Source organism: Rhinopithecus bieti, unplaced genomic scaffold (genome assembly GCF_001698545.2).
Source record: "Rhinopithecus bieti isolate Rb0 unplaced genomic scaffold, ASM169854v2 scaffold_19610, whole genome shotgun sequence".
Taxonomy (NCBI): Eukaryota; Metazoa; Chordata; class Mammalia; order Primates; family Cercopithecidae; genus Rhinopithecus; species Rhinopithecus bieti.
Window position 1 is genome coordinate 49156 of NW_016809486.1, and position 25609 is coordinate 74764.

Sequence of the window (25609 nt, forward strand, 5' to 3'; positions counted from 1 at the left end):
GAGAGAAAAATAAGTCCTAACGGCCATGCCTGAACTACTGCCAGTGTAGATGCTGTGTTCAGGTACGCAGCGTTTTCACACAGTGGGAAGATCTGCTCCCATTTGACAGATGACAAAACTGAGGCTCAAGGAAGGAGAGGGACTCGTCCCAGGTCTCCCAGCTCAGCAGTGGCCAAGAGGGGGACTAGGCGTGGTGGCTCATGCCTGTAATTCTAGCAATTTGGGAGGCCAAAGTTGGTGGATCACATGAGGTCAGGAGTTCAAGACATGCCTGGGAAACATGGTGAAGCCCCGTCTCCACTAACACACACACACACACACACACACACACACACACACACACACAGTAGCCAGGAATGGTGGCGTGCACCTGTAGTCCCCGCTACTCAGAAGACTGAGTCAGGAGAATCGCTTGAACCCTGGAGGCAGAGGTTGCAATGAGCAGAGATTATGCCACTGCACTCCAGCCTGGGCAACAGAGTGAAACTGTATCTCAAAAAATAAAACGGAATTGAAACTGTATCTCAAAAAATTTCTCAAAAAGTAAAATAAAATAACACAAAAACGTATCACTAAAATGAAATTTTCCCTTTTATAAATGAGAATTTACTATAAGATAAAGGTGGCATTACAAATAAGAAAGGTAAAGATGATGAACTCTTTACTACTGCTGAGACAATTCATTTGAGGAAAATTTAATCTCTGTCTCACACATTTACAAAAACAAAATCAAGAATTATTGAAGATGTAAAGGTACATACCTATATTTGAGGTAAGTGCATACAGATATCTTAGAAGAAGATACAGAAGCACATCATTCTGGGCTCATAATATGAAAGGATACATTAGAATTCAAAAGCCACAAAGAGACTGCTAAACTTTATACTGTAATTTAAAATTTCCATATATGAAACACTAAACACAAATTTCCAAGTTAAACAAAAAACTAGGAGAAAAATACTTACAATATATACATCAAAGAACTACTACATAGAATTAATATGTACAGCATATGTACATAAGTCTGGAAAGCAATAAGTAGTCAACAGATAAATAAGCGAAAGTAACAAGTCAGAAATTTCCCAAAGAAAATACTAATAGTGACATTTTTGCTTCAGGCAGTAAGTGGACTAGATTTACTGAGGAGCAATTACACAGCATAAGACATTTTCATTCCATTGTTTGGTTCACAAGACCTGTCAAAAAAAGGTGTCAGTATAAATAAGCAATGAGGCTGGGCACAGTGTCTCACGCCTGTAATCCCAGCACTTTGGGAGGCTGAGGCGGGTGGATCATGAGGTCAGGAAATCGAGACCATCCTGAATAACACGATGAAACCCCATCTCTACTAAAAATACAAACATACATACATACATACATACATACATACATACATAAATNNNNACACACACACACACACACACACACACACACACACACACACACAGTAGCCAGGAATGGTGGCGTGCACCTGTAGTCCCCGCTACTCAGCCTGGGCAACAGAGTGAAACTGTATCTCAAAAAAAAAAAAAAAAAAAAAAAAAAAGAAGTGGCCAAGAGGGCATTTGAACCCAGGAAGTCAGACTCCCAAAGGGACAAAGGGTGAATAGGGCCACCTAGTTCAGGATCCTGACCTTTCCTTTCCCCAGGCATTGTTTGCCCATAATAAAAGGGGTGACCTGGATGCGGTGACCCCAAAGATCACATCCAGATCTGAGCTTTGGTGATCTCCGGCCATCATGATCAATTCCCCGGGCCATGCCATGGTGACGGAAACACAGTTGGTTTTGGGTGCCCTCTCTTCCTCTTGTGGCCCACAGTCCACATCCCCCTGGTCTTTCCCAAGCTCAAGGTCTTTGATCTTTCCTCTCATTGCCACCCCTCAAGCCTTGGTTCTTTGCTCAGATGGAATGAATCTGGGGTCCAGGGTGGGCACCCAACAGCAGCTCACTGGGTCCCTATCCTGGGGCCTGGGACACCTTAACCCAATAATTTGCAAACTTGATACAAGCTGGGTGCCCGTCCTTAATAAATCATGCTGGGAAAGCCAGTTCATAAAAGTGTTTCCAAAAAGGGCTGCTCTCGTTAAAACAAGAGCAGAGAGACAGACTCTTGTTTGCCTGGCTTTCCCCCACCCCCACGATTCCAGGTCACCCTAGGAGTCCCTGGAGCCCAGTGTGCAAACCATAGTATTAACCCAGAGTAATTGTGGTATTTCAGGTGCAGCCTATGGGGAAATACTTTGGACAAGCAGCTGATGCTTGCTCGAGCCACCATGTGAGGTGGGTATGGACGGGGACAAGGACAGATGGACTCTGAAGCCCTCTAAAAATCCTAAGACAACACAACACAGACTTTGGAATCGGACAGGTCTGGACTCCAAGGACTACCCTTCCCTGGTGACCCTGAGAAGGCACCATAGCTCTCCCAGCCTCGGCTTCCCCATCTGGAATATGCACATGGTAGACCTTTTGGCGGAATAAACGAGGTGATACATATAACGAATTTAGCAAATAATAAACATGGAACATGCACCATTGCTGATGTTGCTATTATGGCCCCATCACGTGAATTGTCTGATCTTGGGGGAGTTAGTTCCTGTCTGTGAACTGGAGGTGATGACAGTACCTACCTCATAGGGTCCTTATGCATGGAGATAGATGCGTGGGAACATGTAAAGGTGCTTAGTTGATGCTTGGCACAAAATGAACATTTAGTGGATGCTGGATATTACTTACCGTCATTAATATTATTGTAATCTTTGCTCCTGCCCTAGTGGCCAACCACCCCCGGGCTTCGTCCTTGCCTGCGGACGACACAGAGGCCCCCTCCCCCTGGGCCCCGTCTTACCCCGGCGGGATGGAGGCGCGCGCGCTCACGCTGGTGGTGCGCTGGGGCCCGGGCCGGTTGAGGTTGTTCTGCCCCGGGGTGGGCGCGCCGCTGGGGGCGCTCGGGCTCCGTGTGGGCGCACCGGGGCGGCGCCGGCTCGGCGGGGCCGGTAGGGCGCTGCCAGAGCGCCGGCGCCTGCGAAGCGTGGCGCTGGGCCACGGCGAGCGCGCCTGGAGCCTCCAGGGGGCCGGCGGCGGCGGCAGCGGCAGCGGGAGGCCGGGGGCGCCTTGCGGCGCTGCGAGGCCAGGATGGCGTTGGAGGCGGCGCGCGTGCTGTTGACCAGCAGGCACTGCTGGCAGGAGCAGGGCTGGCCCGAGCTGGCGCCCACGGGCCACGACTGCGACTTAGGGATGGAGCCCACGGTGAGCGGGTAGGCGAGGTCCAGGCGGCGGCGCAGGCGGCGGCGCCGGCGCGTCTGGCGGTTCATCTGCGACATGCTGTTGAAGTAGATGAGGTAGCAGAAGCCCAGCGACGAGAGGTCGAGCCACGGATGCTGCTTCTCGTAGGCGTTCTGGATGGTGATGCAGATGTCCATATCGTAGGCCGTCCATGCACCGCCGTCGTTCTCCCACTCCCACACGATGCCCTTGCCCGGCGCCGACGACGGGTCGTAGAAGTTGCGCCGCACGGGCCGCATGGTGCCTGTACTCGAAATGAGGAGCGGGCGTCAGCACAGCGGGCGGGGGCGGCTCGGCGGGGGGTGAGGACGCCGAGCGCTGGTCTGCGCAGCTGGAAGGGCGGGCCACAGCAAGGCAGGGGTGGGCGGGAGGTTGGAGGGTCAGCAAAGGCCTCCAACGGGTCCATCCAGAGTTGGGGAGAGGGTCAACACATGCACTGAGAGGAAGGAGGTCAAGGCCCAGGCATGAGGTTCAGTACAGGCTGGAGGGTCAGGACAGGCGGGAGCCAGGGTGAGGGGGGCCGGGGCTAAAGGTTCAGCACATAGTACTGGGGCGAGAAGTGGTCAGGTGCGCGTGGTCAATAGATTGGGACAGGGGTGGGAAAGCCACCAAATGGGGTGGGGGTGCCAAGATAGCCTGAGGTAGGAAACCAGCAAGGTGTGGAGGGCTCCCCCACCCTCCATCTCTCCAGGGCCAAGACAGACACTGAAGTGGGGGTTTATCACAGGCCCTGGATGGTGCCAGGGAGGGCAAAGGGGGCTTTGGGGTTCTTCAGACCACAGTAAGATAAGGTGGGGCAGGCAGAGACAGAGACCAAGGCTATGCACAGAGGCCCCATGCAGTCCTCTCCTTCCTTATAGTTCGCTCACTCATTCAGTGATTCATTCATCAATCTGTTCATGCCTTCGTTCATTAATTCAAGCACTAGTTCATTTAGTCATTCAACAATTCTTGCATTAGTTCATTCATTTATCCATGCTCTAGTTCACATATTCATATATTCCTTTATTCAATGATTCATTCATTCAATGATTCTTTTGTTAGGTCATTCATTCCTGCCTGCAGTCATCCATTATTTTATTTTATTTTATTTTATTTTATTTTATTTTATTTTATTTTATTCATTTATTTAGAGATGAGGGTTTTCCTATGTTGCCCAGGCTAAGTCTTGAACTCTTGGGCTCAAGCAATCCACCCGCCTTGGCCTCTCAAAGTGCTGGGATGACAGGTGTGAGCCACCATGCCCGGCCCCACTTTTTTTTTTTTTCAGACAGAGTATTGCTCTGTCACCCAGGCTGGAACACAGTGGCACAATCTAGGCTCAATGCAATCTCCGCCTCCCAGGTTCAAGCGATTCTTCTGCCTCAGCCTCCTAAGTAGCTGGGACTACAGACATGCACCACCTTGCTGGGCTAATTTTTGTATTTTTAGTAGAGATGGGGTTTTGCCATGTTGGCCAGGCTAGTCTCGAACTGCTGACCTCAGGTGATCCACCCACCTTGGCCTCGCAAACTGCTGGGATTACCGGTGTGAGCCACCGCCCCTAGGCCCCTTATGCTTTTTTTTTTTTTTTAAATTGATACATTTATGTATTCTCCATCTTCAGCCCACTCCCGTATTCAGGCATTCAGACATTCCTTCATTTACCACCATCCTCTTTAAAAATGTGCACCCCCACATACTTTCCCCTCTCTCCTTCCCCGCTCCATTTTCTCCATCAGATATACTTCACATTCTACCCATTTATGTTGGTTTCTGTCCATCTCTCCCTTGCTAGCATGTAATAGCCACAAGGTCAGGATTTTGTTTTATTTACTGCTGTATCCCCAGCAACTGCACACAGCAGGTGCTCCAGCGATATTTGTTGAATGAATGAATGAATTCATTAGGTCACAAATGGATCCATTTTTTAAAAAATTCATTCACACTTTGTGCTCATCCCTGCATTGGTCCATTCCTTCATTTGCTTATTTGTTATTTTCATTCATCTGTTTGTTTCATTTGTTACTTCCTTCAACAAACACCTGCTGACTGCCAGGTGGGCCCCCTTTCATAAAGGAGGGCACTGGGGCTTTACTCTCAACCACAGCTTTGTGTTTGCCAAAGCTCTACGTGCTCCCCTGACAGCAAGGCTCCACAGGAAACTCTGGGCTAACCAGAGATAACCTAAGGTCGAGGCTGCAGGACTTCTCAGAGCCTTTAGCCTGCTCTGTGTCTTGGGGCTGATGAAGTGAGTCTTTTGCTGGGTTCATTTGGCACACCTGCAGAAACACTGCACACTCAACTGCTCCTCAACTGCGGGAAAGTCCCTTAAACCTCCCCAGGCCTCAGTGGCCCCATCTCAAAAAGAGGGGTGATCATCCATGACCCACCCCTTCCCTCTCACACAGGGTTTAGGGGAGGAGTGAGTGAGAACAGCTGCAGAGGGTCTGGATGAGACGTCAGGGCTGGGAGGCAGACAGACCTCGCTTCAAGTCCTGACTTTCTGACTTTCCAGCTCTGTGACTGTGCGTAGGCAACTCAACATCTTTGGGCCCCAGTTTTCTCATCTTGAAAATGGGCACAAGCAGACATGCAATAAAAGACTGCTGCATTTGCCAGCTATAGCAACAGTTGCTTGTGGGGTTGCTGAGGATCAATTGAGATAAATACCATGTCTACGCTGATGATTCCAAAATCTGCCATCTTCAGCCCCATCTTCTCCCCTGGGAGCCAGGTTCATGACCCTTTCCTGGAGAGGTCTAACAGACACCTTAAACTCAGCTCTGCTCTCCCCTGCCCCAAACCTGCTCCTCCCGAAGTCTTGACATCACAATTCCTGGCAGCTTCCACCCTTCCGGATGCTCTTCCTTGGACCCCCAAACCTTGGTCTCATCCTTGACTTCCTACCTCATATCCCACCTCCAATCTGCCAGTAAATCCAGTCATCTCCACCTTCAAACACATACATATCTGACCACTGCTCCCCACTGCACTCACACCACCCAGTCCACGCCATGTTATCTCTCCTGCCTGGACCATTGCAGTAGACTCATGACTGGCCTCTGATACTACCCTTACCTCTGTAATCCATTTCCCACACCGCAGCCAGGGGGGTCCTGCTCAATGCAAGTCAGATCACATGCTTCCTCTCCTCAAGATCCTCCCGGGCTTCTGCTCACTTGGACTAAAAGTCAAAGTCCTTGCTATGACCTACAATGAAACCCCACATTGTGGGGTCCTGTCCTCCTCTGACATTGCCTACTTCCCCCTGTCACTCACTCCATTCCAGCCACCCTGGCCTCCTTGCTGTTCCTCAAATACACCAGGCACTGTCCAGCCTCAGGGCCTTCTCACTGGCTGTTCCCTCTGCCTGGAATATGACCTCACCATTCCCATATGTTCTCATCGTTTCCTCCCTTCTTTCTTACAGGTGTGTGTTCAAACATCTAAAAATGCAGCCCTTCTATTGCTGTCCTCTGAGCTTGCTTTATTTTCCTCCCTGGCACTTGGCATTACCTGAATATATATATATGGAGAGAGAGAGGAGAGAAAGAGAGAGAGAGAGAGGCTTTCTCTGTCACCCAGCCTGGAGTGCAGTGGCGTGATCTCGGCTCACTGCAACCTCCACCTCCCAGGTTCAAATGATTCTCCTGCCTCAAACTCCCGAGTAGCTGGGATTACAGGTATGTCTCACCCAGCTAATTTTTTTACATTTTTAGTAGAGATGGGGTTTCACCATGTTGGCCAGGCTGGTCTCGAACTCCTGACCTCAGGTGATCCAGTTGTCTCAGCCTCCCAAAGTGCTGGGATTACAGGTGTGAGCCACTGAGCCAGGCAAGATGTATTAATCTGCATGCATTCTTTACACTGCGTATCCTCACTCTAGGCTGTCAGCCACGAAGTCAGGGATCTTGTCTGCTTTGCTCACTCTTGTACTCCCAGCACCTGGCACAGTGCCTGCACACAGTAGGCCCTCAATACCTAGAAGGCGTTTCCATTGTTAATTGGCATCTTCCTCGGGTGCCTGGCCCAGGGATCTGCAACCTGATAGGGGAACTCAGACTGTTCCGCACTGGTATGTCCCTACTCAGGGCTGAAAGAGCTTGTCCTCTCCCTCTCCTCTGTTAGAATCACAAGGGCTACAGACTAGCCGTGTGCCCTGCCAACTGGACAGGCCCCAATAGCTGGAGAAATCGAGGCATGGAGCTATGGCTGCTGATATGAGAGGGGCGGGGTTGAAGAGGTGGAGAGGTTCGACTGGCAAGCCCAGCCCCAGGAAATAAGGTCCCTGGGGCCTATCATGTTCCAGTCAATCAGACAAAAACTTCCCCTGCACCTCTGGGGCAGCCTCACTCTGATGCCTGATTTATCATTTTAATTGAGTGTGTGCAGATTGATTTCTTCCCTGGTGATGGGGCTTCCTCCACAGCAGGCCCGGGAGGGGATGAGTTAGAGAGAAAACCCTGGATCCTGCCCCCACCTGCTCTTGTGTGCTGGTCTTCCCCTCTTAAGGTCTCGGTTTCCCCACCTGCAAACTGAGGGGTTGTGATGACTGATCTTCAAGGCTGATGTGCATGAAGTACCACCATTGAGCTCCTGGTGAGGGGAAGGCAGTGTATTACCTGAAAAATGTGCAGGATAGGAAGGGAAGCAATGGGAACCCACCTTATTTAACTTCCCCTGTGTGCCAAGTCCTGAGCTCGGCAGGGGAGGGGCCAGGACAGGAGGTGCAGAGTGAAGTGATTCAAACAACTCAGAAGTCTCTCAGGTCGAGCCAGATGCGGTGCCTCACTCCTGTAATCCCAACGCTTTGGGAAGCTGAGGCAGGTGGGTCATCTGAGGTCAGGAATTCGAGACCAGTCTGGCCCACATGGTGAAACTCCCTATCTCTACTAAAAACTACAAACATTAGCCAGGTGTGGTGGTGCATGCCTGTAATCCCAGTTACTCAGGAGGCTGAGGCATGAGAATCGCTTGAACCTGGGAGGCAGAGGTTGCAGTGAGCCGAGATCACGCCATTGCACTCCAGCCTGGGCAACAAAGTGAGACTCTGTCTCAAAAAAAAAAAAAAAAAAGTCTCTCAGGTCTTGTGCAAAAACTGGCTGGCACCACACATAGCCTCAGTGCCCTTATCTATAAAATGGGGGTATTAATATCTACCCCAAAGAATTACTGGGGGAACAAAATTAGATAATGCATAGGCAAAGATGCTTAGCAGAACACTTAGCATTTAGTAAACACTCAATGAATACAGCTATAATGGCTGATATTACGTACGTTACCCACACTCATCCTCCCCCAGCCCTTGTTCACTTGGCGAACTCCTGTTCATCCAACAAAGCCCTCCATGTGCTCATCTCCTCCAACACGGGCTTCTCTGTTCTGTTGCTATAGTTGGCAAACGCAGCAGTCTTTTATTGCATGTCTGTCCTCACACTGTCATTATTTGTTTTTGTTCTTAGTCATTCTCATTGGTAGATGATTTTTGGGAGGACAAAGACTACTAGGTCAGATACGCAACTATGTTTCGAGCACCAGGCACAAAGCCTGGTGCAAAGAAGGCATCTGCAACCGAGACGGGCAACCTACTTGGCACTTGGAGGAGTGGGAAAGAGGAAAATTTGGGCTTGATGGAGAGGGAGTGGCGACTGGAGAGCAAGCAGCCCCCAGGGTGGAGGCCAAGCGTCGAGGGGTCCCTGGGGAGGACCCTCAGGCCGGGAGGAGGATTCTTAACATCAACGTTGGCCAGCTCTGCAGCAAAGGACTCTGGGAGCTCATCAGGGCCAGCTAGCCCAGGCCTCCCTCTCTCCGGGGCTCTATTTACCAGGTATCGATTTTCCTGCCTGTTTACTGGTAGTTATTAAAGGCTGTGTCCCTGGAGTCCTTTTGAAACAAGATTGGAACCTGGAGAGCGGGAGTAATTAGGGCAGCTGCTGTCCTCCCCGCTGGGCCCTGCACCCTGCAGTGCCCGCCGCTGCCCGCCTGCCCATCCGTCCGCCTCTCCGGCCCAGGCTGGCCGCGGACCAGGCCGAGGGGGTGGGCAGCTGGTTCCCTGGTGACCTGCCTGGACTTCTATCTCAAGATTTCCAAGGGAGCAGTGGTGGAAATGCTCCTTCTCCTCCGCAGTGGCCGTGGCCTAGATTTTCAGCCAGAACAATGGGTCTAAGAAGGGGCTGGAGTTTCTTCAGCCTGGGAGAGAGGCTGGGCCTCAGGCTGGTGGCCCGGAGCAGAACACACCCCACTCTGGCCTTCAGGGCACCCTGCTGTGCTGGCCACAGGGCCTGGGTCCCCCAGGCAGTTAGGGGCCTATGACAGACACAGGCTCCGTGCCTCGGCCTGTTTTTGTGTGTCTGCCTTTGTTGTCTTCCCCTTCCCTCTCCTCCCTAGTTGCTTAAAAATGTTTGGCAGAAAATTCCAGGCTTCTTCCAGCTGAACCGGAGAAAGGGGCTTTGGTCAGTGTCAGCTGGAGTACTGCACAAGCTGGGCCCCCTGAGACCGGGTGTGGGGGCGGCCATAGCCACAGCAGCCAGTGACTGCTTCATGCCTGGGGCAGAGACAGGGTGACAGCGGGATGGAGAGAGACAGAGAGAGACACACTTGATCGAAGAGACTGTCAGAGACAGGCCAAGGCCAACATGGGAAACTGAAGCAGAGACAAAGAGAGCTGGAGTCAGATAGAACTAGCTTGAAAGATGAAAAGAAAGGGCAGCTGGAAACCTAGAGGCTGAGACCATCACGGAGAATCAGGGAAACTAAGGCTAGCATTTATTGAGCACCTACTGTATGGCACATGCTGCACTCAGCAATCTCCTTGCACTCATTTCATCCTCACACCATTGCTTCCAGGGAGGGACCAGGACTATTTCCATTTTACAGATGAGGAAACTGAGGCCCGGAGAGGTGAACTCTTGGGAGGGTGAGAGCAGAGGGCTGGGAATAATGCCACACTCGTGGAGTAAAGGCAGGCCCAGGCTGGACTGGTTCCAAGGGGTTCAACCTCACCAAGTGGTAGCACAGCCTAGGATACTTTCAGCGATGGAGAGCTCACTACTTCAGCTTTACCTTCCGTTGTTTAGCCATGTGAGGTTTTTGCCCTAGAGCATGGTCCCGATCTGACCCCGCTGCCTAGAGGTGGGTATGTGGGTGCCTCAGCCCCCACGTCTTAGCCTTAAGAAACAGCTGACTTTGGAGAAGGGGGAGGGTTCTGAGCCCCTGAGCCTTCCTCCTGCCGGTCCCTCAGACTCTAAACGGTTCCTCTCTGGGCTGGGCCAGCTTCAAGGCCCAGCAGGGAACCCCTCCCTTTGGGGTTGGCTTCCCGGAGGGAAATGATCTCAGTTTGGGGGCACCCAGACCCTGACGGGAAGGGGGCACGTGGGAGGCAGTCATGGGACATCCTGTCGGGCTGGGGGAGTCCCACCACAGGCTGAGGCCTGTGACCGGGGGTTGGGCAGTGGCTGGGCCCCAGTGAGAGACTTCACTGAATCCTTCCCCAACCCAGAAGTCATAATACTAACAGCCATCCACACTGAAAGAGCACGCTTCTCTGCCCCAGGCTGTGTTTAGCTCATTTAAGCTAAAGGGTGTGTTTAGCACCCCTCGGAGGCGGGGGTGTTGTTGGCCCATTTTAGAGGTGAGAAAACAGAGGCACGGAGCAGTTAGGAGCGCACCGGATGCCATCTGTGAGCGGTCCAGCCGAAGCCCACACAAGGCCGCCTCGCTTCATTTGCTGTTCCCTCTGACTTAGTCTCATGAGCCCATGTTCTGGGGGAGGAAACTGAGGCACAGTGGTTGCACGGTAAGTAAGTGACATGGCTGAGGTTCCAACCCCGGATTGCTACTTGACCTTCTGGAATAGTCCCTTAGCTGGCATCTGCGTGGCTGCTCATCTCTCTCCCACAACAAGGACAACAGCAGCACCCAGCACCTTACCGAATGCTCCGCAGTGCCAGCAACTGTGCTGGGGGCTCACGCATGTCATCTCCCAGTCCTCACAGCAACCCCAGGGGTGTGTGCTAATATTAGCCCCATCGAGCAGATGGGGAGACTGAGGCTCCCTGAGAAGACATGGAAGTCTGGCTGGGGGCACTGGCTGGGCTGGGATTGGAGCTGCAGCCTGTGGATCCAGGTTGCCTCGCCGGCTCCTGCCTTAAGATCGATAACCCCGCAGTGTTCTGTTTCCCTCCAAACTCTCCCCTGGGACTCATCAGGCTAAGCTGTGGCCCATTAGTGGTTTCCTCGTGGTTGAAGCCAGCCCAGGTTCTCCAGGGTCTGCTGGAAGCCAGGCCAGGGCGGTGGGGAGATGAGGGGAGGAGAGGGGGTCTGCAGCGCTGCCTAAGGAAGGCGGAAGGGCTGCGTGGTGCTCAGAGAGGCTACCACCTTGGAAGGTGCTGGCAGGCGGAGGCGGGCACTCATGCCATGGGCTGTGTGGGGGGCTTTCTGGTCACCCGGTTTCCCACACACCCAGCAGGGGATTCAGATCACCAGCAAAGCAGGAAGTGGAGGGGGAGGGGACAGAGGGCTGGACAGTCCTCCACCGCCTGAGCCCTCCAAGCTGCTCCTTTCTCATCTGTGAAACGGCATAATTATAATAATAATACAATAATAATAATAATAAACACTCCCAGAGGGCCTGCTATGTGCCAGGCACTGTTCTAAATGCTTCATGTAAGTCAACTCTTCAGCCACAAAATGACGGGCAGGTTGTTGTGATAATAATGATAATAAACATATGATAATAATGATAACTATTACTATCACTGTCTTGTACAAACACTGAGTGAGGCACAGAGAGGTGAAGCAATTTGCCTGAAGTCCAAAGTCACATAGCTACTGGGCTACTAAGTGAAGACTGAATCTAGCCAGGATTTGAACTTCCCCCACTTCCACTGTCGGCCCTTTGGCCCATGTCACCAGAGTGCTAGCCTGCACTGTTGCAGGGGCCTCCTCTCCCCATGTCCCAGTATCCACTCTTTGCAATGTGCAGTGCATTCTCACATGGCAGCCAGAGGGATTTTTCACAGCCTCAAGGCTGACTGTGTCACTCCTCTGCTCAACAGCTATCAATAGCTCCCTAGTGCCCTTAGGAATCAGTCTAAGCTCCTTAGTGTAGCCTCTGAAGCCCATCACAAGCTGTCTGCACAGCCTCACTCTCTAGCCACACCAAAATTCCAGCTATTCTTTGAACACACCGTGTGTGCGGTTATGTCTCTGTATTTGCATATGCTGTTCCATCTGTCTAGAGTGTCCTGCCCACCCCACCCCATTGGCCTCCCTGCTGAATTCTTTCTCAATCTTCTGGCTCAGCACAAGCACTCTGTCTTCTTGGAATCTTCTCTGCTATCCTTAGGGCAAACCACTCGCTCCGTGGGGCCGCCAAAGCACCTTGCACCTGCAATGTTCCCATCAAAGCACATAGCTCACTAGGTGCGGAGGTGTCTGTGTTCCTTCCAGCCTGGCAGTCTCTCCAAAGCTGGGCTGGTTTACAGTCACCTTGGCATCCCTCTGTGGTCAGGAGTGTGGGGAGGTAGGTACTTGCAAAATGTTGGATGAATGAATAACCAAATACATCTGAATGAACCTAACTGAATGCTGCTCATGACTAGGCTCGAGACTGCAAGCTGGGCAGATATGGTTTTGTTCTGGTTCACATGCTATTTACATTTTAAAAATAGTGACCAATATTTATTTATTTATTTATTTATTTATTTATTTAAGACAGGATCTCACTCTGTTGCCCAGGGTGGATTGCAGTGATGCTATCATCGCTCACTGCAGCCTGCACCTCCTGGTCTCAAGCAATCCCCCAGCCTCAGCCTCCTGAGTAGCTATGATCACAGGTGTGTGCCATCATGTCCAGCTATTTTTTTTTCATTTTTATTTGGTAGAGATGGGGTCTCAGGCTGGTGTTAAACTCCTGTGCTCAAGTGATCCTTCTGCCTCAGCCTCCCAAAGTGCCAGGATTCCAGGCATGAGCCACCTCAATCGGCCTCACATTTAAAAATTGGGGCAGACTCACACCAGTCCAGATTTCAGAAATCCCCAGATATCCAAGGGTGGGGCCACAACGATTGGCCTCCTTGGCAACAGTGAGCAGGAGCTGAGTTATGCTGGCCCCATTCATGCCTTCAAGTATTTACTGAGCACCTGCTGCATACCAGGCACTGGAGAGCAAGACAGTTAAAAAACCTCTGCCTTCCCAGACACTGCACACACTTCTATTAGTTGCCCAGGCTCTGTAAGCATCTGAATTTGCAGCCTTTGTGTAGATGGGTAAGCTGAGCTGCAGAGAGAAACTTGGGCAAGATCATCTGGCAAATTAGAGACAGGTCTTGGACCCAGGCTCCCTGACTGTCATTTCCACAGGGCCAGGTGAGTAACACCTTGGAACGAATGAACCTTTGTTCCCTAGAACAGAGGAAGCTGGGGAGGGCAATGCTTACCGCAGCCAGGCGGAGGGCCCTGGGAAGGTGGTACTCCAGGCAAACTCTGCGCTTCCTCTTGCTGTGCTCTGCTTGCAGTTGGAGGGGGAGGGGACAAAGGCCCAGTCGGTCATCGGGACAAGAGGTGGCTGTGCTGCAGCTGCTGGCAGGACTGTCCTGGCAGCCTCCTTTGATTGCCTCGTCCTTTGTTCTGCATCTCAGGGTGCTCAGCTCCAGGGCCCAGTGCCAGACTCCCTCATGCACCCCGTCACCGGCCTGCCACTGCTGTCTGTGCAGGCAGCAGTAGCAGCCTGGAGCAGCTCCAGAGGGATGATGGAAGGAGCCCAGAGAGGGAGAGGCGCTTGGCCAGGGTGGCCGAGCAAGGACACAACCATGCGGGACCTGAAGGAGACTCAGTTCCTAGCCCAGCAGCTCCTGGGCCCCAATGTGGGGGACAATCCCATATGCTGGGACTTCCTTGGCGCCTAGCCTCCTGTATCACACCCATCATCACCCCACCCCTTACCCCCAGAACAGAAGAACCTTGAGGGCAGGGATTTGTGTCTGTCCTATTGATTGTGACATTCCTGGTGCCCGGACTGCCTGGCACACAGTAGGTGCTCATGAAATTCCTGATGAATGAATGAATAGTGACCACAATCACAAGAGTTCGGTACTATCATCAGGTCCATATTACAGGTGAGGAAACAGAGGCTCAGAGGGTCAGGGAGAGAGTGTGGTTTACTTAAGGTCAAAGTCTTTTTTTTTTTTTGAGATGGAGTCTCACTCGGTCGCCCAGGCTGGAGTACAGTGGCGCAATCTCAGCTCACTGGCTCCCTGCTACCTCCACCCCCCGGGTTCAAGTGATTCTCCTGCTTCAGCCTCCTGTAGCTGGCATTACAGGTGCCCACCATCATGCCCATCTAATTTTTGTATTTTTAGTAGAGGTGGGGTTTTACCATTTTGGCCAGGCTGGTCTCGAACTCCTGACCTCAGGTGATCCACCCGCCTTGACCTCCCAAAGTGCTGGAATTATAGACGTGAGCCACCACACCTGGCCTACACACCCCACGATTCTTAGTAAGCAGCTGGTACTGGGACGGGAATCCATAGCCCGGCCCTCACCAGCAGCATTCCCCAAGGCAGCTGGTTCCAGGTTCCAGGCCCCGTGTCCTCAGTTGATGTCAGCCAGAGGCAGCTAGGGGCTGGTGGGGGTGTCTATGTCAACCCAGAGGCTGGGTGGGCTCATGGGGGTGACTATCTAAGGGCCTGGAGCTGTCCTGGGGACTGGCTACCACTGGTTGTGATTCCAGAGCCAGGTGGAAGGATGGAGGCCCAGGGAGAGAGACAAAGGTGGTGGGCGGAGGCCCGGGATCACCCCAGGCACCCCCATGCCCCAAGAACATCACACTGGGGAGAGAGTTAGAGATCCCAGCCCCATTGCCTACTGCCTGAATGGGCACTTGGAGCCACTGTGACCGGTCCTGCCCCATCCCCTTGGCCTCCCCATGGCCTCCCCCTCCTGGCCCCTCCTCGTCACTCTCTAATCACACTTTCCATCATCTCCCCTCCCATCCCCTCGCCCTTCACACCTTACCACCTTCTTCACCATCCCCTCCACAGTCCCGCTACCTGTCACTTCCGCATCACCTCCCCCACTCTAGCCCCCACACTTCCCATCACAGCTTCCATCTCCTCCTTCCTCTCCAGGTCAGACTCCACAGCTCCTTTGGAAGGATGAGGTGGGGGATGGGAGGAAGCGGGAGAGGAGGAGGGAGGGAAGAAGGGGGAAAAAGGGGTCAGGGGAGGAGAGGGAGAGGGAGAGAGCTGCAAGGGGGGTCTGTCCCGGGCATCGCCACCCCCAGCGTGGGCGGGTCGCTGATGGTGCTGTCCAAGGTACTCAGTGGCCTGGGCGAGCCTGGGAAGGGCCCTGCCCACCCCGCTGCAGAGCTGGATCTGATCTCAGATCCACCTCTTCCCAGTGTGGGCAGGTGGCTCCCCACCCTCTGAGCTTCAGCTTTACTATGTGTAAAAGGGGGTGACGCCTGCTGACTGGGTGAAGGGAACCCAGACAGACTGTAGGAAGTGCCTGAGGCTGCCCCTGCCCCACCTGCTCCAGCTCCAAGGGCCCATGATTAATGAGGCTGGTCCTGCGGTGTGGCTGTAAGTCCCCTGGGGCCTGGCTGCTAAAGGGCAGCAGCTGGCAGCCCAGCCTGCCAGGCCCCAGTGGGCCCCAAGAGGCCTCCTCTACCCATCCCCTATCTCCCATCACAGCCTCCCTCTGCCACCCAGGCCTGAGACCCTCCTCCAGGACCCTGCTGAAGGACCCCTGCTATTTCCTCCACCTGGAAGTGTTCCTCCCATCATTCTATTTACCCAAACCACACACTCTCAAAGGATTCCTCCTCCAGGAAGTCCTCCTCTCAGAGGCTCCAGGCATACACTGTGCACACCCTATGGCTGAACGCACCCTGCATCTCCCTAGTGAGGCATTTAAATCTTTTTCTTCCTTGAGCATGAGTGCTTACTATGTGCAAAGTTGTATCCTCCATGCTTTTACCTACATATCTCATTTAATCCTCATGACAACCCTCCCAGCTAGGGACTATTCTTATCCCCATTTTACAGAGGAGGAAACAAACTCAGAGAGGTTAAGGAATTTGCCCATGGTCACACAGCCAGCAAGGGGTCAAGCTGGGTTTTAGTTCTGTATCTGTTGTCCTTATGAGTCAGAGGGTTCAAAGGCTATTCCCATGATATGCATTTGCCTTCACCTTCACTAGACTCTGAAATTGATCTGAAGTGCATAGATTAGACTCTGAAATGCATTATGTCCTTCTGTCTGAGTCCCCAAGACCCATCCCAGGACCTGGTACTGAGAAGCCACCAATGACTACCAAATATGAGCGATGAATTTATAGTTTCAAAACAGGCTTCTGGAGTTAGCTGAGCAGCCAGAGACCATGGGTCTGCAATGGTGGAAATACAGACCGTGTGACTGGTGGTTGGGGAGACACCCACATGTGGATTAGCTGGACCTGCTGCTACCAGAGATGGACCACTCCCTGCCCCTACACATAGTCTTTCTTGCTCCTGGCATCAGAGCCAGCCTTAGTCTCCAGTGAGAAGGCTGGAGAGAGGGTCCCAAAGGGTCCTGTAACCAGGAGCTGAGCCCTGGAGGCCTCCAGGGTAGTGCAGGCTATCCCTGCCTTGGGCTAGACTCCGACAACAAGCCCCAAGAGCGCTCTCAAGGGAGAAGGGGGAGGGGGTTCTCTCAGCCCTGGCATTAAATGTCACCTTGTTTTCTATCCCTAAGGCCTGTCTGGGAGGCCTGGGCTCTAGCTTAGGACTGGTAGGCTGTGTGACCTTGGGGAAGTCACTCACCCTCTCTGGGCCTCACTGTCCCCAGTTGGTGTCTAAATTCCGGAGGTCCTTTCCCTGGTGATGGGAAAAGCTCCTCCTATCTAGGTGGTAACAGCCTAAGGGGCTCCAGCCTAAGTGTCCTCAGATAGTGCTTACTTTCAGGGCAGGGGCCAGGGCTGAGTGAAGCTCAAGGTTTCCGGGGAAAGAGGCAGGCTGGAAGATCCTGGAACCAGCCACCACCTGCCACTCCAACCTGTCGGCCAGCTTGGGGGCACCAGAAAAGGCCAGGCTTGCAGCCTCGGATATGGCATCCGTGGATGGTCCCCAGCTGGCCTCCCTCAGCCTCAGCTATTCCATCAGCAGAGTAGGCAGGAGGCTGCCATGTACCCCTCCAGGAGCACATGGAGAGCGACATGGGAGATACCAGGCAGATAGGTGCCCCTCCCCAGCTCCAGCTGTACGAGGCCAGGGAGTGAGCTGGGAGCTGCTGCAGAAGTGGCTGAGTCGCACCTCTGTCCAACTGTGTGGACTGGGTGGGAAATCTATGGTCTGGGTGAGGCGGCTGTCCCAGTGGCAGGGGATGTAAATGATCCCCCAGGGAAGTTGTGCCCTTTTCTCTGGGAGCAGAAAGCCAATCTCAAACCTTTCCCCCACTGCTGGTGGCAGCCAACTCCTCACCCCAAGACCCTGACGGCTCCTGGGCCCGGCCCAGCCACCCGCTGAGCACCCCTTGGCCTTAGGCTTCCCATATGTGGCAATCTTTGTCTGTGGGAGGGACGGTTGGAGACAGAGGGAAATGAAGAAAGAAAGCTTTGAGGGAAACCGGGCACTTGGCTCAGTACTGCAAAGCGAGCAAGCCACCCACCCTCACCCAGCTCTGGCTCTCCCTCCAGTCCTCTGCCTGGGACACCACCGTGATTGATCTAACATCATCCAGCTCAGGGTCACAGCATCAGGCCTCCCCGTGGAGGGGCCCCAGTTTCCAGTCCAGACTCTGGGCTCTGGACCTAGAGGGCTTCAAAGGGAACCTCACCCCCTGCAGGGAGCAGTGAAAACAGCCCAGCAGGGGAAAGGTGAGGGGGCACCGGCTGAACAAACAGCAGCCCCCGTGGGGCCAGAGCCTGGCCTCTCCCCTGTGGCCCCAGCCTGACACCTGGGCTTTCTTCCGCTGGTTGCACTGCACGAGAGGCACATACACAGGGCGTGTGTGTGTCAGCATTGTGCGAACAGGCTGGTGCTGTGTGTGCGTACGCACACGCACGTGTACCTTGGTACACACCACGAGGCGTGGAGAAGCCATGCTGGGTGTTCCGTGGCACCAGCACAGTCTTACCCCATGCTCAGGTTAAGAACATGTGAGGGCAGGGGTCAGTGACCTGCAGCACACAGGTCAAATCCACCCACCATCTGCTATTGTGCAGCTCAGAAAGTAAGAATGGCTTTTACATTTTTAAATGGTTGGCAGGGGGGAAAGAAAATTTTATGACCTGTGAAAAAGATATGAAATTCAAATTTCTGTGTCCACAACTAGTTTGATTAGAACACAGCCACACTCGTTCACTTACATATTGTCTATGCTGCTTTTCTGCTTTGATGGAGTTGAATAGTTACAACAGAGACTGTGGGTCCCACAAAGCTTAGAAGATTTATTATCTGACGTGATCAGAAAAAAATCAGCCAGCTTCTGTATTGGGAAACTAGCAAAGCTAGGGCAGTCGCTCCCCAAAATTAAAGTTCAGCTTCAATGAACATATCGAGAATTTTACAATTAGAAAATCTAGACAGAAGCTTGTGTTGATTGCCGCACATACACGTGAGTTTTGGGTTTTACAGCATTATGTTGGAGTGTGTGCGTGTGTGTGTGTATGAAATATAATATTTTCAAGATTCACGGCCGGGCACGGTGGCTCACACCTGTAATCCCAGCACATTGGGAGGCCGAGGTGGGTGGATCACTTGAGGCCAGGAGTTCAAGACCAGCTTGGCCAACATGGTGAAACCCCATCTCTACTAAAACGTCTCTACTAAAAATACAAAAATTAGCTGGGTGTGGTATGTAGTAGCTTGCCTGTAATGCCAGCTACTTGGGAGGCTGAGGCACGAGAATCACTTGAACCCGGGAGGCAGAGGTTGCAGTGAGCCGAGTGCTCTACCCGGAGCGACAGAGTGAGATACTGTCTCAAAAAAAGAAAAAAAAAAAAGATTTAAGATCTCTTGCTGGTCTCTCATACACACAGTGGTGAACCCGTGCTACGTGCACAGTAGATAATTTGTTGATGTTTGTGGGATAAAGTCAGCCAGATTCTCTCTGTCAATCTGAGAACGCTGCTGGAGAAGTGATGCTCTCACCCATTTCATGGATGTGGAAACAGATCTGGAGAGGCCTGAGGTCACACCATTGGCACTCAGGTTTGCTCCCTGCCGGTTGAGGCTCTTTCCCAGTCCGTTACCAATGAGGACAAGACGTCCTTTCTTGACATTGTTTTGCTCCTGGGTAAAGCGGGGGAGAAACCCTCACATGTCTGGTGAGGAAGCCTCTTGCCCCACTCTCCAGCAGATTCCCAGGCAGCTGAGGTCTCCTGCCAACCGCAATAGGTTTCCAGGCCTTCCTCCCTCTCTGGTTGGGGTGGGAGGGGGTTCCTGGCAGGCTCCCAGGAGTCCATTTAGGAATGAGTGTTTTTTTCCCTTTTCCGGCAAACAGGGGCAGGTGTGGAGTGAACAGCTCTGGGGAGGGGTGAGGGGAAGTGACAGGAGCTGAACTTCTGGGGGATCCAGTGAGGCTGAACTGTAAAAGGGGAGTACTATTGAGAGAATGAGGCCTGATGAAAGGGGAGTGTGCAAGTCTGGGTACTCGGGAACATAAGGGGATGGTAGGAATAGAAATGGGGGTCCCCCCAAAGATAAGAGGATCAAAGGTAAAGTTGGCAACTTGGCAGCCTTGTGGGGAGTCCGTCCCTGCTTCTAAGGACCCCGGTGCCCATCCCCCACCAGCTAGGTCCTGGAGGATCGCTACACCCAGCATTAGCTGTGAACCTGCAGAACACCAGGCCTCCTAGCAAGGAGTGATGTCCACCCACTTCTGCTCTCACAGCCCTGCCCTCTACCCCTAGGAGAAAAGAGAATGGGGCGGGCAATGTGCAACACTTCCCATTCCTCCATCAGGTCCTTGGTGCCTCTCTGGAAGAATGGGCATATGGAGCTAATGATGACTTCTACTCTCTGGATCAAATTCAAAGTTCTTTGCATGGCTGTCCAGGCCTGTACATCTGGTCCTTGCTTAGTTGCATCTTGCTCCATCTTCCCCTTGATGGGAGATGCATCCCAAACAGAACGGACTTAAATGTCCTCTGCTCCTTCCCACCCCAGGGCCTTCGCACTGGCTGTGCCCTCTGCCAGGGACACTGGCTCCCTCACTCATTCTTCAGATCTCTGTTCAAACATCACTTTCTCAGGCTAGCCTTCCTTGAGTACCTCTGGGCCAGGTTTAGTTCATGCTCTCAGATCTGCTACTGATTGTCTCTGCGGTGGTATGTTTGCTTGCTTCCTGGCCACACCGGGACCTTCAGTGTAGGTCCTCCAGCAGAAAACCTCGACTGATGACTCTGTCTTGCTCCCTGCTGTACTCCAGTGCTTAGCACAGAAATGGACACACAGCAGAGATCAATAAATAATCACATGATGGAATGCACAAACAACTGGCACCACCAGTGATGGTGGTCAATGCCTGGAGTTACGGAAACATAGATGTACTAATCTGTACCATCAATAAGCCATTTGTTAAGAATTCACCTGTGTTTCTAGACATGGTAAGCACCCTGTGGGTACCAAGCAATGTTCTAGACTATTGGAACGTCCAATCATTGCAGAAACTTCTATTGGACTGTGCTAGTTAGAAAGGCTGGCCTTCTTTCTAACTAGCACGGTCTAATAGAAGTGTCTGCAATAACGCAATGTTCTGGATCTACACTGGCCCACAAGGTACCACGAGACTCATGTGGCTATGAGCACTTGAAGTGTGGCTAGTGAGACTGAGGAACTGGATTTTACATTTTACTTAGTTTTAATTAATGTAAATTTAAGTAGCCACATGTGGTTGGTGGCTACCGTATTGGTTGGCACAGCTCTAGAGAGAAGGAGAGCACCCGACTAGCCTGGGGTTATTACGTGTGGTTCTGACATCCAGGAATTCGTAGGGACTTCCCCAAACCCCATCAGCTGGTCCTTGGGGGGTCAAACGTGCCAAGGATTTCTAGGCTGCTGCTACACGGCAGGATCCCACCACTCCCCACTGCCCACGGAGCTTGTCACAGATACCACTGGGCAATGACTCAGGGAGATCTCCCAAACAATGACAAATCTCCAGAACAAAAGAGAGTAGGCCTGAGAGTGGGACCTCATCATTTTTATCACCATCATCACCTATCACATTACCACCAACACAACCATCAACATCACCATCATTACAGCCACAACAGGATCACCAATACCACGAAGTAACATCCACACACAGGGCTACCAGCCACACCACATGGCCATGAAGACTGCCACCAACATCATTTTCTCCATCATTACCACCCCATCACACCACTTTCAGCACCACCACCAACACAACTGTCAATGTCACCAACACCAATGAATTCCAGGGTTAACGCTAGCACTGACATCCTCAACACTGCCACGTCACCATCATCCATCCCTCCATTATCACCAAGACCCCACCACCATCAATACTATCACTGAGTCACCACCAACACAACTGCTAACACTGTCTCTTCCATCATTGCCAGCCCCCCCACCATCAACACCACCAATGCCCCCATCCCCAATTAATTACCACCAGCATGACTCCACCCCCCAAACCAACACTTGGAGCCAGTACAGGATACCAGTTAAGAGTTTTGGCTCTGGAATTCAACCACCTGGGTTTAAATCCCAGCTCTGAGTTTAAATCATTCAGCTTCTGGGAGACTCAGTTTCTTCATCTATAAAATGGGACTCATAATAATACAACAATAAACAGACTTACTGCCTGTGATTCTTGGAAAAAATCAAATGAGGAAGTGCATGTGAAGCCCTTATTCTACAATCACATGCTACTGCTATTCTAGATTCTGTGCTCAGTGAGCACCATTTTATTTAATCCTCACTCAGCTGTGAGAGATATTGATCTACCCATTATGCAGATGAGGAAACTGAAGCTCAGAGAGAGGATGCAACTTGCCCAAGGCCCTACAACTTGCTCAGAGGCTGTATTGGAATCCAAGTCTTAAACTGGACAAAGTTAGACTGCCCTGTTTTTCTGGAGGTGAGGCAGGGAGATAGGGAAGGGATTTGGGATCAGATTTACTGAGATTTTCAGCAGCCCACGCTGCAAGGTAGTGGTGGTTCGGCAGGGCAGGTGGCAAGGGGTGGGTAGGGAGTCTGCTCACCTGTGTCCTGGCGAAACTGGTGCATGGACTGCAGGTCGATGATGTAGGGCACAAGCTGGGCGTCCACCTGCCCCAGGACCACGGAGCCGCGAGCGTCCTCCTTCAGCACGTTCTCAATGTGGTGGCACACGGTGGCCGTGTAGGGCCGCCAGCGACTGTGCTCATTCAGCCACTCCCACACCACCACCCGGGCCACGTTCTGCGGTGGGAAGCCCAGACCATTCACAGGCATCAGCCCACCGTGGCCTGGCCGTGACATGGCCGCCACTGCCTCAGGGGCCAGGTCCCCCACTATTGCAGGCCCAGCTACTCCTGGGCCTGGCAGCAGGCGGCAACTTCCTCTCTCCCCAGGGGGACAACAAGGACCGTCTGGCCTCCTTTCTAACTCTGGGTTCTCTCTGAGGCCTAGAGGCCTCCGTTAAAGGAACGTGGGGTGGCCATCCAGGCTGCAAAGACCTCTTCCCTGCAGAGCCTTCTCGGTTAAAGGGTGCTGCCCTGGAAAGCAAGTGTCTCTCTTATGCCGGAGGAAACAGCTCTAAAGTCCTTGGCCCCCTCGGCTGGCTCAGGTAGGGAGTGAGGCAGCCGCCCCCGTTCTAGGTCCAGCCTCTTCAGTGTTGTCTCTGGTCCCTCTTCCCCGCCAGACAGGGCCTGTCACCCAGGAGGCCTGGGCCACAGCCTGCTGCTCCTGCGGCTCTCAGTCAGTGCCCTCCCAACTGCGTCCCAGACCCTGCGCCTGGCTTCAGTGGGGCTTCTTGCCTCCCTCCCTTCTCCGACGTCTCCTGCTGAAGGGGGCGTCCCTGCCCCCTTGTTCCCTCTCCACGGTGTCCTGGAAGGCCTGGGTGGCTGCAGAACACACGGGGGAGGGGTGCGGCGCGGACCCCGGGGGGGTGCGCCTGGACTGCGGCTCCGGAGCTCGGCTGGGGACGAGGGGACGAGGGGGGCGGGGGCCCGTGGGCACGCCCCACCCCACTCGTGCTCGCGACCTGCCAGGAGACAAGAGGGGAGAGGGCCCTTTAAGAGGAGAGCGCAGCACCCCCTCCCCCATTCCCAGGAGAGCATTCGGCTGAGAACAATGGGGACCGAAGGGGGACAGCAAGGGGGGCATACGGGGTCGCCCCGCCCGCTTTCCCTTGGGGCAGGCCTGGAGGGAGGGCTGGGGCCGGGGGCGCGGTTTTCAGAGACTCTCCGCCTGGGGGGTGCCCTCCTTGGCTCCCAGAGCCTTCCCTTCCCCTGGGGCCCTCACCCTGCCGGGGGGATGCCGGGTGCGCGGGGATGCGTCGGGAAGCTAGGGGATGAGCGGAGCTGCAGGCGCGGCCCAGGGCCCCTCGGGGGTCGCGTCGCGGAGGGGGCGAAGCCAGGAGCTGGACCGTCTCTGCCTCCCGCCCTGGGGATAACAGCCCCCCTTCCCCAGCTCAGACGTCGCCGAGCCGCTCGCGGGCCCCCAGCTGGAGCCGGGGGTGGGGTCCCTAAGCACCCGCGCTCTCACCGCCTCTCTTCGTCTCCGGCTCGGGCTCCGGCTCCGGCTCGCGCTCCAGCACCGCCGCCTTTTGGGCTCCCCCCGGAGTGGGAGGGAGCCGCGGTCCTGCCTCCGCGCCCGTTCCCTCCCAGGCCCCTCGGCCGCCGCGCCGAGCTTTCCGCGCGTGGACAGACTGCCCGGCCGACGGACGGACGCAGGAGCTGGCTGGCGGCCGCCGGGATCCCGCGGGTGGGAGGCGGCCTCGGCAGTGCTCGGGAAGGGAGAGGGGAGGGGGCGGAGGAGGAGGAAGGGGAGGAGACAGATCGCGGCCCTGAGCGCCACCGGCGCTGACACGCGAGTCTCAGGGCGCCCCAAATCCTCGGCCAGGCCCTCCCGAGAACCCAAGGGGCCTTCTGACCCCAAGCAGGGCTTGAGGCAGGGAGTAGGGTGTTTAGGAGTCGCTGGCTTGAATCTTTGTCATCTTTATTTCCAGTCTCCCAGTCAAGGGCCTGGCACTGAGTAGGTGCTCAATAAATGCTTGAATGAATGAATAAGATCCAGAGACTGTCTAAAGAAAGATCTTGAAGCATTCAGAGCTAGCCTCCTTTCCTCCTCTAACTATTCCTGGGGGCGGGAGCGTGCTGACAAGGCCTGATTCAGACTCAGATGAAACCGTGGAATCTGAAGAGTACAGGTCAGGAGACTGAAGCCAGAGAGAGTAAGACCCAGGCCCAGGATCACAGAAGCTTAGAGCGGTGCCCAGACACCAACCCCGATCTGAATCTCCTGCCAGTACCCAGTTCCCAGCCCTGAGCCCACTTCCCCCAAAGCACCCACCTGCTCCAGGTGAGAGGGGGTGGGACCAGGGGAGGGGACCCTGGCCAGGAGGTGAGATCCTGGAGGAAGAGAAGGGCAGGCCCTCTGCCATGTCATTCACAGCCACCTGCAAACAACTGGTGCTCAATAAATGGTGGGTGAGCACTGGTTGGATGGAAGGGATGACTGGAAATGGCAGCGGCTCAAGTGTTAAATGGGATGGCCAGTTCCTCTCTCCTCCAGCAAGCTGGATGCAGCTGAGACACACTTCGGCTGGGAGGAGGGTGGACCACCCGGGGCCTTTGGGTGTTTAGATTGGGGAAGATGAAGGATGCGTCCGGGAACTCTAGCCTGGGTGGCTGACGGAGGTCAGTGACCTGTTTGGGCGCCTGCCCAGAGCAGCCCACGCCTGCCTCCCCAGGGCAGATGGGGATACACTAGGCAGGGGCAGGGGCAGGCTGCTCAGGGGTGCTTTCCCAGAACCCAGCTCTGGCTCTCCGGCCTGCTGGAGGGACCTCCCCTCCCCAGGCCCCTGCTCTGACCAGCAGCCCAGTGTTGGATGGGCTTTTTCATATTGGGTCAATGATTCTGCTTTCTTTCTCCTGCTGCAGACTACAGAGAGAGGCTTTGCATACGGCAGGGCCAAGTCTGCAGTATGACAGTACTGACAATACTCCCACAGGATCACTGAGTTCTGGGATTTTAGCCTAGGGTCCATGGATGGCCTTCTGGGGTCCATGAAGTCCCCTTCTCCCATTATAGGCAAACTTGTGTGTCTAGGCGTTGTGTGCCTCGTGTGTCTGGGAAGAAGGACACTGGCTGTCAGCAGATTCTTCTCACAGGAGACTATGACTGTAC

The 25609-nt window shown here is 53.7% G+C and overlaps 1 protein-coding gene across 1 annotated transcript in view; it reads right to left on the bottom strand.

Moving 5' to 3' along the window:
• The window catches only part of DTX1 (deltex E3 ubiquitin ligase 1), a 42904-nt gene extending 18687 nt beyond the window's left edge, over window positions 1-24217 (bottom strand). The window contains 6 exon segments of the mRNA XM_017889533.1: window positions 2851-2976; window positions 2978-3071; window positions 3074-3095; window positions 3098-3531; window positions 22480-23462; window positions 23966-24217. Of these exon segments, the coding sequence (XP_017745022.1) occupies window positions 2851-2976; window positions 2978-3071; window positions 3074-3095; window positions 3098-3531; window positions 22480-22738 (935 nt within the window). The 5' untranslated portion in view covers window positions 22739-23462; window positions 23966-24217.
• Between the last annotated feature and the right edge of the window lie 1392 nt (window positions 24218-25609).